This window comes from Cydia fagiglandana, chromosome 18 (genome assembly GCF_963556715.1).
Source record: "Cydia fagiglandana chromosome 18, ilCydFagi1.1, whole genome shotgun sequence".
Taxonomy (NCBI): Eukaryota; Metazoa; Arthropoda; class Insecta; order Lepidoptera; family Tortricidae; genus Cydia; species Cydia fagiglandana.
The window spans coordinates 7925198-7938209 of NC_085949.1; the positions used below are offsets into that span (position 1 = coordinate 7925198).

Sequence of the window (13012 nt, forward strand, 5' to 3'; positions counted from 1 at the left end):
GGACTTGAATCTTTGTATTTAGGGATATTATTAGAAGACAGGAAAAGTAATTTCAGCGTTTTGTAAATTTCATCCCCTAACAGGGTTAAAAAGGGGTTGAAAATTTTAATCCATTACAAATTCTTTGAAACTTCTTAGAAAGGCATAACAGCCGATTACAAAAAAAAGTGATGGAAACGTTTTTGGAAATTCAACCCCTAAGGGGGTTAAAAAGGGGATGAAAGTTCGTCTTCGGGTGCAAATTTTATTTTAAGCTAGGAACTTGAAACTTTGTAAAAATGTATCAAATTTAAATACAAGAAAACTAATTTCAGCGTTTTAGAAAATTCATCCCCCAAGGTGGTGAAAAAGGGGTTGAAAGTTTATATGGATATCAAAATTTTTTTCGAGCGCGGGACTTGAATCTTTGTATTTGGGGATATTATTAGAAAACAATAAAAGTAATTTCAGCGTTTTGTACAATTCATCCCCTAACAGGGTTAAAAAGGGGATGAAAATTTGTATGGGGTTTAAGTTTTCTTTTAAGCTAGGAATTTGAAACTTTGGTAAAATATATACAATTAAAATACAAGAAAAGTAATTTCAGCGTTTTAGAAAATTCATCCTCCAAGGTGTTGAAAAAGGGGTTGAAAGTTTGTATGGATATCAAAATTTTTTTCGAGCGCGGGACTTGAATCTTTGTATTTGGGGATATTATTAGAAAACAATAAAAGTAATTTCAGCGTTTTGTAAAATTCATCCCCTAGCAGGGTTAAAAAGGGGATGAAAATTTGTATGGGGTTTAAGTTTTCTTTTGAGCTAGGAATTTGAAACTTCGGTAAAATATATATTATTAAAATAGAAGAAAACTAATTTCAGCGTTTTTGAAAATTCATCCCCTATGTTGGTAAAAACGGGGTTGAAAGTTTGTATGGATATCATACATTTTTTCGAGCGCGGGATTTGAATCTTTGTATTTGGGGATATTATTAGAAGACAATAAAAGTGATTTCAGCGATTTATAAAATTCATCCCCTAACAGGGTTAAAATGGGGTTCAAAGTTTGAATCCATTACAAATGCTTTGAAACTTCTTAGAAAGACATAATAGCCGATTAGAAAAAAAAGTAAATGCAACGTTTTTGGAAATTCAACCCCTAAGGGGGTTAAAAAGGGGATGAAAGTTCGTCTTGGGGTATAAATTTAATTTTAAGCTAGGAACTTGAACTTCTTGCAAAAAAATGTATTAAATTAAAAAACATGAAAACGAATTCAAGCATTTTTGAAAATCATCCCCCAAGGTGGTGAGAAAGGGGTTGAAAGTTTGTATGGAGATCAGATATTTTGTGAGAGCGGAACTTGAATCTTTGTATAAGGGCATAGGTACCTATTATGAGAATACAAGAAAAGTAATTTCAGCAACCAACATCAAAATCCACTTGACTTAAAACTTCATACAACTTGCTAAAAAAGAAAAGTACTTAATTTCAACATTGCTTGGATATGAAAATTATAGGTACTAAAGATGTAAAATGTTGAAGATAAGATTCCACGCGGACGAAGTCGCGGGCAACAGCTAGTGTTATCAATAAGCATATTATATTATTTTCGTTTTCGTTATCATTATCACTTGCACTAAAGTCCGTTACTCGTCGTTGCACACCAAGTGCTATATCAAAAATGGCGCAGACACATGAAACTGGTACTGCCGCGTCGATACAGCCTTAGATGTAGACGGACTCTACATTAAACTATAGTTAATGTCCATATTTATGACTATTATAACAAAAAAGTATACACCGTGTTTTTTTTTTCGCTAATTTCAAGGGTGCTTCCTGAGCTTAAATCAAGTAACTTTCTCAAAGACACGGATATTCTAATTAACTCCATTTCGTAAATAATCAATAATTATTTTTTTCATATTAGGCCTTTAACAAAACGCAAAAACTATTTTTCTTTTTCGAAAATTAACTATGCCATTTAATTCTCTTAAACGTATTTAACCATACCCCGAAGTTAATGGAATTCAATAAAAACGCGGTGTATAGAAAAGCCAAGTAAACAAAAAGAATTGAAAATTTACAGTAATCATTTGGCAACTGGGCCGAGCAGTCAACTCGTATGAGACCGCAGCAACTTTAGCTGCGGCCAACACCTTGCTCGCTACCATCAGTCTCAGTGTGAGCGACCTGACTCCCATCGACCATTCCACGGCAGCCTGCACTCAGCTGCCCGTGATCGGGGCCAACCAGCCTGTGATACTGGACGGACAGTGTAACAATGCTGCCATACCAGTCGTACAAAATTTTGACGTAACCGGCGTAAGTTTGCGATACTAACATCTTAACATCTTGGTTTTAACATTTTATTTGACACGGTAAACAATAAACAAATTCTTATTCTTATTGTTACTGAGGATCACCTACCTTACAAGGCATCAACGTAAAGTTGACAGTCAATTTCCAACGACAGCTGCACTACTGTTGCGTCGTTACTGTCATTCATTTTACTACAGAAATTGACAATAATGGTAACATTCCATTTCTAACCGCAGCTGCACTACCGGTACTGAACGCGCCACTGTCACTGTCAATTTCCATAGTAAAATTGACAGTAATGCAGCTGCGGTTAGAAATGGAATGTTACCATAACATCAACGACGAAGTGCAGCTGCGGTCAGAAATGGAATGTTACCTTAATGCTCGCTCTCTCGCACGTAATCTCTCGATTATGAGGAAGCAATTTGAATTATCATTATTCTATTGATGGAAGAGGATACAAAGATGTTGATGATATTATCTATTTTCTTTACAACATATACCTAGCCAATGGTTATACATATATAAGTTTCAAGACTGCTTTTTATCTGTATAACTTAAATGGTTGACTTACATGGCTAAATTAAAGCCCGACCAAAAATATATGATCATTGTCAAGAGGGCGCTGTTATTTTCATGTATGTGGTGACTGTTCAGTTTAGTATGAAAAATTTAGTGCCAAAGAAATTCCGCAATATGGCGCGTGATCATATATTACTGGTCAGGCTTTAATAAGATAATGAAATAATAAATACATATTTCATTGAACATCTGACAATTCTACATTATCGCGATTAGGGTAAACACGATGATTATACTGAGCTGGCCCATGATAACGCAATGATTAACATAGTTCTCTTATGAATCACACTGATGACATAATGGCATCAATATCAATCGAGCTGAATATTAAACCAAAGTTTTCAGTTCTCAGGCATATGGCACGAGACCTCGAGTTACTATTCCGCCAACGCAGTTGGAACCTGCGCGAGGGCCGAATACACGCTAGTAGGAACGACAGTCAACGTAGTGAACAGCCAAGTACTCGACCAGCGATTGGACACAATTACTGGAACTGCGACACTCATCGGCACCGACCAATCTGGAAGACTTAGCGTGACTTTGAATGTAGGAGGGGGTATGTAAATTCAAATTTAAAATATATTTATTTCATGAAATACAGAAATTTCAATAAAAGTACAGTGATTCCACACTACTTAGGCTCAGCGTGGGAATCTTAATAATAAATAATCGTCGACTTGAATTTTCGCTGGGATTTATTAATTCAATTGGACCTACCTTTACTCATCGTGTAAAAAACATGTTAAAAAGTTACTCATTTAGGCACAAACCTATTTATTAATTCGTATGGCATTTTTTAGAGAATCGCTTAAAAATCTATTATAATGTAATATCTAGAAATTCTTCACCCAATGAGCAACGTTTGCATTAGGTGGGAAGTTAGGTGACGGTGAGGTAATTTAAAGTGTTATAATATAACCTTATAAGGTACCTAGGTAAAAAATAAATCTAAAAATAGGTAAATAAAACTAATCTAAAAATAAATAATTGCAAACTATCCTGCGGAATGGTGCCGTAGATGCTGGCAGCATTTCCCCGCTGTATCGCAATACTTATTCTTTGTGCGAGGAAGCTGCCAACTCTACGATCACCAGTGGCGTCTGCTATCCTTTTGGATAAATCCTTAAATAGCGTAGACGCGTTCGGACCTCGCGGGCCAGGGGTCTCGATATCGAAAGGTACGAAACCGTATTCGGGGCCGAGACCCCTATATTTGGTCTTTTTTTAATTTTTAATGTTAATAGTTATTAAATTATCGCATTTATAGTGCATATTCAAACTATTACCTATTTGTAATTTCCAGTGCAAGTTAATCAAGAACTGCTAATCCTGGAAACGGATTACACCAACTACGCTATATCGTACTCCTGTATTAATACATCACCAACCCAGAGACAAGGTAAGAATACATTGTTATATACGATCTCATTTATTGTATTATAAGTGTTATAAAATGAATATAAAACTAAAATTAACTACAATTACGATAGCTAAAACTAAAAATTAATAATACCTATCATAATTTTGCGACCTTGGTAAGGTGCCCATCACGCAGGCAGCGTTCCCGCGCTGGATTGCTATAGCCAATCTTTGCGCGAGAAAGCTGCCTACGCGAGGGTTACCTGTGACCTGCATTTGCTGAGCGCCTGCTGAGCCGAGATACATTGTTTATTTATCTAAAGAATATATTAATTAGTATGAAAACACTAAATTAAATGTGCCATTCTCAATCAAAAGGATACTTATTGTCGTTTGTCAATAAGGTGCTATTTCCCTATAGCTTCAATTCGAAATCAACCTTTTCGACAACCGGCAATGTAGTACCTTTTGGTTAAAAATGTCACAAATTTTCACGCCATGCTACGTCAAGTATGGAGCTCCCATGAGATATATGTATGCATTGTCACTGCCAAAACTTATGCGTAAGTACCTAATAGGAATCTATCAACAAAAGCATCAAATGATATTCCACAAAGTTTCACATGTTTTTAGTATTTAATTTGATATTAAACGTTGCATGAATTTGTAGAAACTCGCACTCTATGCTCATATTCTATGATGGCGCTGGTTCTTTGAGGTTGTCATAAGTGATGATTCACGCTAGAACGGCCCGGATCCGGGCCGAGGCGTCCGACACTTCATTTTCTATGACGCACCATCGATGATTAATTAAAATTAAGTACCGTAAACCTCAGCCCGGCCAGGACCATTCTTGAGTCATCCTTAATGAGCACATAAATGGAACCTCCAAATTTCATATCCTAAACTTAAATAATATTTTATCATAAATGACAAATCAACTTTCATATTTCTTACAGTTAACGCTTGGATCTTAAGCAGAGATCAACAACTATCTGCCGCATCACAAGTTGAAGTCAACAGAGTGATCGCCTCTCTTGTCGATTTGAACACCGAGTATTTCCAAACCACCGACCAGAGTGCGACTGGCTGTTTCTACTTCCCTGTTCACCAATCGGGGCAGCGTGTGGTTTTTCCTGGCACATGTGACGACACCATTGCTGCCGTTCCCAGCTTTAACTTAGGCTCGGTAAGAATAGTTATTTGTTTTACAAGGGGGACAAAGTTGTTGTTTAACCTCTCGTGCTAATATTGATACCCGAGCAAGCGAAAGATTCCAAAATTGAACCACGAGCGAAGCGAGTGGTTCGAAAAATGGAATCTTGAGCGTTGCGAGGGTTTCAAAGCACGAGAGTTAAACAAAATTTGCCCCCGAGTGAAACACAAAAATTTTCACCACACCAACCCGAAGCAAATATTAAATGTAAAATATCAAACAAAATCAAAACAAATTAAATCCAAATGAATGTTATTAAATATTTATCATCCTAAATCATCATTTAAAAGTCAATTCTACCAGCAAACTCAAAAAAAAACCGGGCAAGTGCGAGTCGGACTCGCGCACGAAGGGTTCCGTACCATAAAGCAAAAAAAAACGGAAAAAATGCAAAAAGAAAACGGTCACCCATCCAAGTACTGACCACGCCCGACGTTGCTTAACTTTGGTCAAAAATCACGTTTGCTGTATGGGAGCCCCACTTAAATCTTTATTTTATTCTGTTTTTAGTATTTGTTGTTATAGCGGCAACAGAAATACATCATCTGTGAAAATTTCAACTGTCTAGCTATCACGGTTCGTGAGATACAGCCTGGTGACAGACAGACAGACGGACGGACGGACGGACGGACGGACAGCGAAGTCTTAGTAATATTAGGGTCCCGTTTTACCCTTTGGGTACGGAACCCTAAAAACAACTCAAAATTTGCATTTGATTACTTTGCCTCACATGTGAATAAAATGCAACTTTGCTATCAGTTTTTGAAGTGCAAAGTAAGCCTTTCCGAGCTGGTGTGGTGAAAACTATATTAATAGCAAAAACTACCCGACGAATTGTTCCAGATAAAAATTTAAAAGAATATTTTAAATTAGACTCTTCTGTTGAGACATTACAACCCATGAAACAAAAATTATACAATGCTCTAGAACCACTGTGTTTCCAAAAAGGCGCCCGTTTTATAACTACGAAACATATCAAATACCTACTGCCGTATTCGAACTTCAAGATATTCACAAGAGACGACACGTACTAGATCCTTTCTAGATACGTTATAGTTTAGATATCGACTAGTTCACTTTTGCAGCGCAATTCGGGCAGCCAATGTCACTTTTACGTTAGATAGGATAAGATATCTATTAGATGTGAATTGGATCTTTAAGTCATACTTATACTGTGGAAATCGTTCAACAGTATCTCCAGAATCGCGCAAATGTCTAATTTGACAGGTTAGATCTTAAACATATCGTTATCGTGTCTTGGTGATGTCTAAAAGATGTCTAATAGATGTCTATTTCAAAATACTTATTGATATATCTAAAATTGTGTTTACAAATACATACCTTTTTTTTTACATATTCATTAAAGTTACATTATAGTTTCCAATATTTTATTTTGGTTAATACATTATAGTTAATTATTTATTATAGTTTTCTTTGGTTTGATATATCGACAATACTTGTGTTATTTACAATATAAACTCAAATCCCTCAAATTATAGACATAGAACATTTTTATTCAACATCACATGAAATAGCTGAGTACAAAATATACAAAATTTTAATAACAAAACTTCCGTGAGACACATAAATATTAAATACTTATATTACAAACGGGTCACTCACGTATTTTAAGTCGAAAAACGCTCGACATGTTTCACCCCGTACCGAGGAATGTCATCAGGAGCTTGCATTTACGGTGACGGACCGGCGCAGACTGCGGGCCGCAGCTCTCCTCGGTACGGAGTGAAACATGTCGAGCGTTTTTCGACTTAAAATACGTGAGTGACCCGTTTGTAATATAAATATGCAGAATGCTAATTTTAATGGCATTACATATTTCTGTCTTCAGTTCATCGGCACATGGCATGAAGTAGAAGCCTATCCAGAAGAGCAACAGACCGGAACGTGCGTCAACCACGTTTTTAGCACAGGCATTGGCAACACCCTCAATTTGGTGTCCAACCAGGTTGTTAATCGGACATTAACTTCGTCTACTGGCAGTGTTCTTCTGGTCTCTACTGATGGGAGTGGTAGACTCGTGCTCACTATGATCGCTGACGGACAATGTAAGGACTATTGCGATAGATGGCTTGGACCGCAAAGTATAAAACTTTACCCTTTAACATAACTTTGCCCACCGCGTCACAGTTCTATAAAAGCGTAATAACTTAAAAGTTGTTATACTGTGTATATATGTATATATATATATATGTGACGCGGTGGGGAAAGTTATGTTAAAGGGCTAGGTTTTATACTTTTACGGTACACATGTTGGTTTCAAATTGCTTTTATTGGCCCAAGAGTAAAACATTTATGTTTATACTTATACAATTTTTATTCACTGTTTAACATAAAACTTATTTTTACATCATAAATATGTTTACAGTTACTGAAATCCCGTACTGGATCATAGCTACGGATTACGACAACTACGCTTTGGCGTACAGTTGTGTTCAACTGGATACTGAAATTGCAAGTAGAGCAGGTATGTTTCAAAAGTTCTGCACCTAAGCTATGATGATAACACGGAGTGCACCAAGGAAGATTTAATAAATGAACATTTTTCATTTCAAACACTTAAGGTTTTGAGTGCGCTCTGGAGCCCGATTCAAATTTTCTTTGTGTCTGTTCGTGATATAAACTGTTTCAAGGTTACATTATAGGTACCTAAAAAATCTTAGCTATTCAGAAAATGATTAGTCCCAGTGCAAACGGTGTTACTTCCAGGAACTATCCACATTTTGTTATGCTAGCGAGCGACTTTTGCTTGATGCTAATATTAAATTACAGTGTACAGTTGGAAACTGAGCAGAAGCCAAACCCTGTCACAGGCCTCGGCCGATCTTATCAACACCGCTATGAATCAAATTCAAGTACTGGACCAACAGTACTTTGAAACCGTTGATCAATCTGCTGATGGGTGCTTCGTTTACCCCGACATCCCTGCTGGTGATCCTATCATTCTAGAAGGAGAGTGTGGAACTGTTACGCCAGTGGCCAACTTCCAAGCTACACAAGTAAGTAAAATTGTTTCTGCCGACATTTTTGTCATTGGATATGTCACCGTAAAATTGTAAAAAGCGTTAGTTTATAATCTAACTAGCGAGATTGTAAACTGTCGAAAGATTGTGTACCGTAACTTAGTGATTACAATTTTACGGATTGTTTTTCGGTAGATTATAATCTATCAACAAGAAACCGTAAAATTGTGAACCGACACACGAGGAAACGCACCTCGCATGCTGATTGGTCTGTCTTACAGTACGCCGTTCTGTGTCCATAGAGTTAAGAATCAAACACGGGTGTCTGTCATATTAATAAAATACGCTTCAAATATTGTGATATCAAGTACCTATGTATTTGTTATTAGTTAAGAAGAGTATCAATCATTCTGATATTATATGAAAACATAGTAACATAATAATAAAATCAGAAACGTCACTTTCTCGTGAAACAAAATAAAATATACAATAATAATAAGAGAATCGGTCAGGGTCTCCGGCGTGTCTTCGTTGGTCGGAGTGGACCTCAAGGGGACCCGCAGGAGTCTCAGCTCTGGCTTGCCTTCATTGGCCGTCCAGAGAGGAGTCGCTAGAGCTATATGCTCCAGGGGTGGAAGTGAAAGATGCATAAGACGCGAGTTGGCACAGTGGCTGGTAACAGCCACTGGGTAGAAAGCTGCGCACACCTCTCGACACCCCTGAGCCGCTCACACCGATGTTGCGCCTGGCCGTCTTTACGATGGCGCATCAGGTGCCCATCTAACGAGTGGCGAGTCACTGCCTGCCTCGATAACTTGTGCAAGCAATGTTATGGCAGGTGTCCGGACTTCTTTGCAATAGCCCAGTCTTTTTTTCACCCAAACTTAAACCATAGACCAGTACTCTGTCCATATTCTCTACAATAGCTTACAATGCCTGCTGAAACCGGTTCACGGGTATCTATTGATGTGGTGAATGGGTTCCAGAAGGCGTTCTATATGACATCAAATCTCTCCAAACGGCCTCTACGTGTTGGATCTATATCCCCACGTACGCCTTATAAATGACCAGGCTCGAAAGACCCGGGTGTTTTAAAACGGAGTTACAAATAATAATTCACCCGATATACGTCCCACTGCTGGGCACGGGCCTCCTCTTATGCGCGAGAGGGCTTGGGCTATCATCCCCACGCTAGCCCAATGCGGATTGGGGACTTCACATACACCTACAATTTCCTCACGATGTTTTCCTTCACCGAAAAGCTAGTGGTAAATAGTTATCAAATGATAATTCGTACATAAGTTACGAAAAACTCATTGGTATGGGCCATGCAGGATTTAAACCGTCCGTCCGTCCATCCGTCCATCCGTCCGTCCGTCTGTCACCAGGCTGTATCTCACGAACCGTGATAGCTAGACAGTTGAAATTTTCACAGATGATGTATTTCTATTGCCGCTATAACAACAAATACTAAAAACAGAATAAAATAAAGATTTAAATGGGGCTCCCATACAACAAACGTGATTTTTGACCAAAGTTAAGCAACGTCGTCGGGAGACTGGTCAGTACTTGGATGGGTGACCGTTTTTTTTTTTTGCTTTTTTTTGTTTTTTTTTTTTGCATTATGATACGGAACCCTTCGTGCGCGAATCCGACTCGCACTTGCCCGGTTTTTTATCATTTGAAGTGCATTTCTTTGGTTAATCACAGATGAATTTTACTTCACCATTCAGCAACAATGTCATGTAGGTAACTAATTTTAAAGTTTTTAGTAATTTCTAACACGAAATCAATTTACATCAGTAATCAAAACACTGTTTGTTTGCATTCGACAACAGATCTATGTATTTATCGACATTAAAATATGGCGGCGCGCGGCTCACAACGTTCAACCAATCAGCGCTTGAGGCGCGTTCCTTCGTACGCCAGTTCACAATATGACGGTTTCACTTCGATAGATTATAATCTAACGAAAAATAAAGCGTTAAATTGTAAGCAGTATGTTAAGGTACACAATATTTCGTCAGTTTACAATCTCGCTAGTTAGATTATAAACTAACGGTTTTTACAATTTAACGGTGACAGATATTAAGCGTCTTGGCGTTTTTTCTTTTAAATCTAAATATAAGATACCATATTTTTCTTTGCTTTCTTATATGAATGTTTATATTTAACTCCAGTGCTGCTGTTTTATAATACAGTGTGCTGGCAATATGTCTGCCATTTATTTGTAACATAGATATGTTTATGTAATAAAGTCAATTGCAATTGTTTGCTGTCTCCTTTAAATGGTTATTTAAAAGGATTTACGTATATCACATAGTCACTTATAATCTATAAAACCGCCGACTTCTACCACTTTTTTGTAAACGTACGTATTTGTATTGTATTATTTATGAGGTGGCATTTATTTTATTTTAGTTCACGGGAACCTGGCACGAGATTGCCCGGTACGCTTCTGCTCGCCAGAGCGGCAACTGTGCCGCAAGCCAGTTCCAGTCCACTACTGAGAATACCTTCACGCTGACCCAGACCATAGTGTACAACGAGCGGCTGACTACAGTGTCAGGGACTGCCACTGTTGCTGCTGACGGCAGTGGAACCTTGACTGCTACTCTTAGCGATGGAGCTGACCGTAAGTTAAATTATTATTGTATGTATTTCCCGTAACGGTGCAAATGTATTCCGGACATTTGCAAGGTGTTCGAGCTGAAGCCAGCTCGTAAAATGTAAAGGAACACGGATGCTACCCGTGTCCATGTCACGAGACGCAAACCCAGGCAGCTCCTACCAGGGTACTTACACCCTAGTGGTAGCTGCCTCGGTGCATTTACTCTCAAACGCCTGAGGGCTATTGGAATGGAATCTAAAGTAAAAAAAATACTTAACTGGGTTCCCAATAATACCGATGACAAAAACACCCCGCATTTGTTTCAATCATGTAAATTGTGATATTGATGTCATTCTTTTCTCAGTATTTCCTTAGAGAATACATATATGTTTTAATCATGTATTGTTGACGCTAAAAATCATTTAAATTAACCTGTTTTTATTTACAGTTACCTACACAACGACCTTATACATCTTGGATACCGACTACAATGAATTTGCTTTGTTGTATGGCTGCGAAAACTTACCAGGCACTAACAATAGACAAAGTATGTACATGACTTAATGTGTATTTATATTGATAAATATGTAGGTGGGTAAATCTAACCTATTTCATTTCGCAGTCTACAGTTGGCAACTCAGCAGATCGCAATTAGGATTCTCGCAGGCCGCCAATGAAAGAATATCTCAAGTGATCACCGATACCTTAGACCTTTTAGAAAGATATTACCAGAGTACTGGTCAAACTAGCGCGGACTGCTTTTACTACCCGGTGTTTGAAGGGACTCCCGAGGCTATTGTTTTGCCTGGCACCTGCCCTACTGTCAGCGGTGTGGCCAATTTCAACCCTACTAATGTAAGTATTTTATGAAAAAAAAATCTACTTAAGTAATTCTCGGTTTGAAAACTAATTACTCTTCCGCCTTTAAACTAACACGATATAGGCGGTACTTGTAATGACGCGTAAGTATAATTAATCGTACTTTTTTAATGTTAACTATTTAGGATCAAACAATATATATATATACGATTTATCGCTTTGAGAATGATATCGTGTTCAGATAATTGTCTCACTCGCTCTCTAAACCTTATGCTTATTGTAATTTAATATTACGAAATAAAATAAATAAATCTAAATCTAAAACAAGAGACTTATAATAAATTGTCAATGTATTGAAGCACTAATCAGAAACACTGATTTTGATATTAAATTAACATACGAAGTCTTCAAGAAAAGAAATCAGAAAGTTCTCAAGACATTTTAAAGGTACTTGCATTTTATAACGTCTTATAAATCGATGAACACCGGTAGCATGCACGAAAAAGTGTCACGTTGTGGACAGATCTCCATCGTAACGTTGTGGACAGATCTCCATGGTATCGTTAGGTAATGTAATGGTAATGTTTTCTTATGACGTTATCACGCAAAATTATCGTCCGTAAACCGACTTTACAGACAACCATATTTTTTTATTAATTTTTTTTTTTTTCAGTACCTTGGGCACTGGTACGATGTCACCAGATATCCCATCGAATCTCAGTTCGGCACCTGCCCACGAGCAGAGTACTCTCTTGTTGATGGCGTCATCACCATTCGGAACACAATGGTTGTCAACGAAACTCTGAGGGCACAAGATGCTATCGCTCGCCTTTCATCTGCGGGCACTGGACTCCTCTCTGTTACGATTGTGTTAGAAAACGGAGGTTGGTATTATTCTGTATTACTCTATAGACCGACGGCTTAGATGAGTCCTCGCCGTACGCCTGCCGCTCGCACCTTCTCTGCCACCCTTAGTCGTCCTACCCCGTCGCCCCCGTACCGCGCAGGCGAGGACTAATTTAAGCGGTCGGTCTATATAATAAAGTACTTTTTAACCCACAGAGGTAAATTGTATTTCGAGGGTGAAATTAAAGAAAGTGATATTTCCTCAATATTAAGGAATTATCCTTAACAATGATCCTTAACAG

At 37.9% G+C, this 13012-nt stretch overlaps 1 protein-coding gene across 1 annotated transcript in view; it reads left to right on the forward strand.

Moving 5' to 3' along the window:
- The window catches only part of LOC134673601 (uncharacterized), a 74890-nt gene that overhangs the window by 5116 nt on the left and 56762 nt on the right, over positions 1-13012 (forward strand). Inside the window, exons 4-14 of the mRNA XM_063531600.1 lie at positions 2064-2299; positions 3224-3434; positions 4182-4277; positions 5197-5426; positions 7303-7519; positions 7840-7938; positions 8244-8470; positions 10856-11069; positions 11494-11592; positions 11668-11900; positions 12538-12748. Coding sequence (XP_063387670.1) covers positions 2064-2299; positions 3224-3434; positions 4182-4277; positions 5197-5426; positions 7303-7519; positions 7840-7938; positions 8244-8470; positions 10856-11069; positions 11494-11592; positions 11668-11900; positions 12538-12748 — 2073 coding nt within the window. The remainder of the gene's footprint in view (positions 1-2063; positions 2300-3223; positions 3435-4181; positions 4278-5196; positions 5427-7302; positions 7520-7839; positions 7939-8243; positions 8471-10855; positions 11070-11493; positions 11593-11667; positions 11901-12537; positions 12749-13012) is intronic.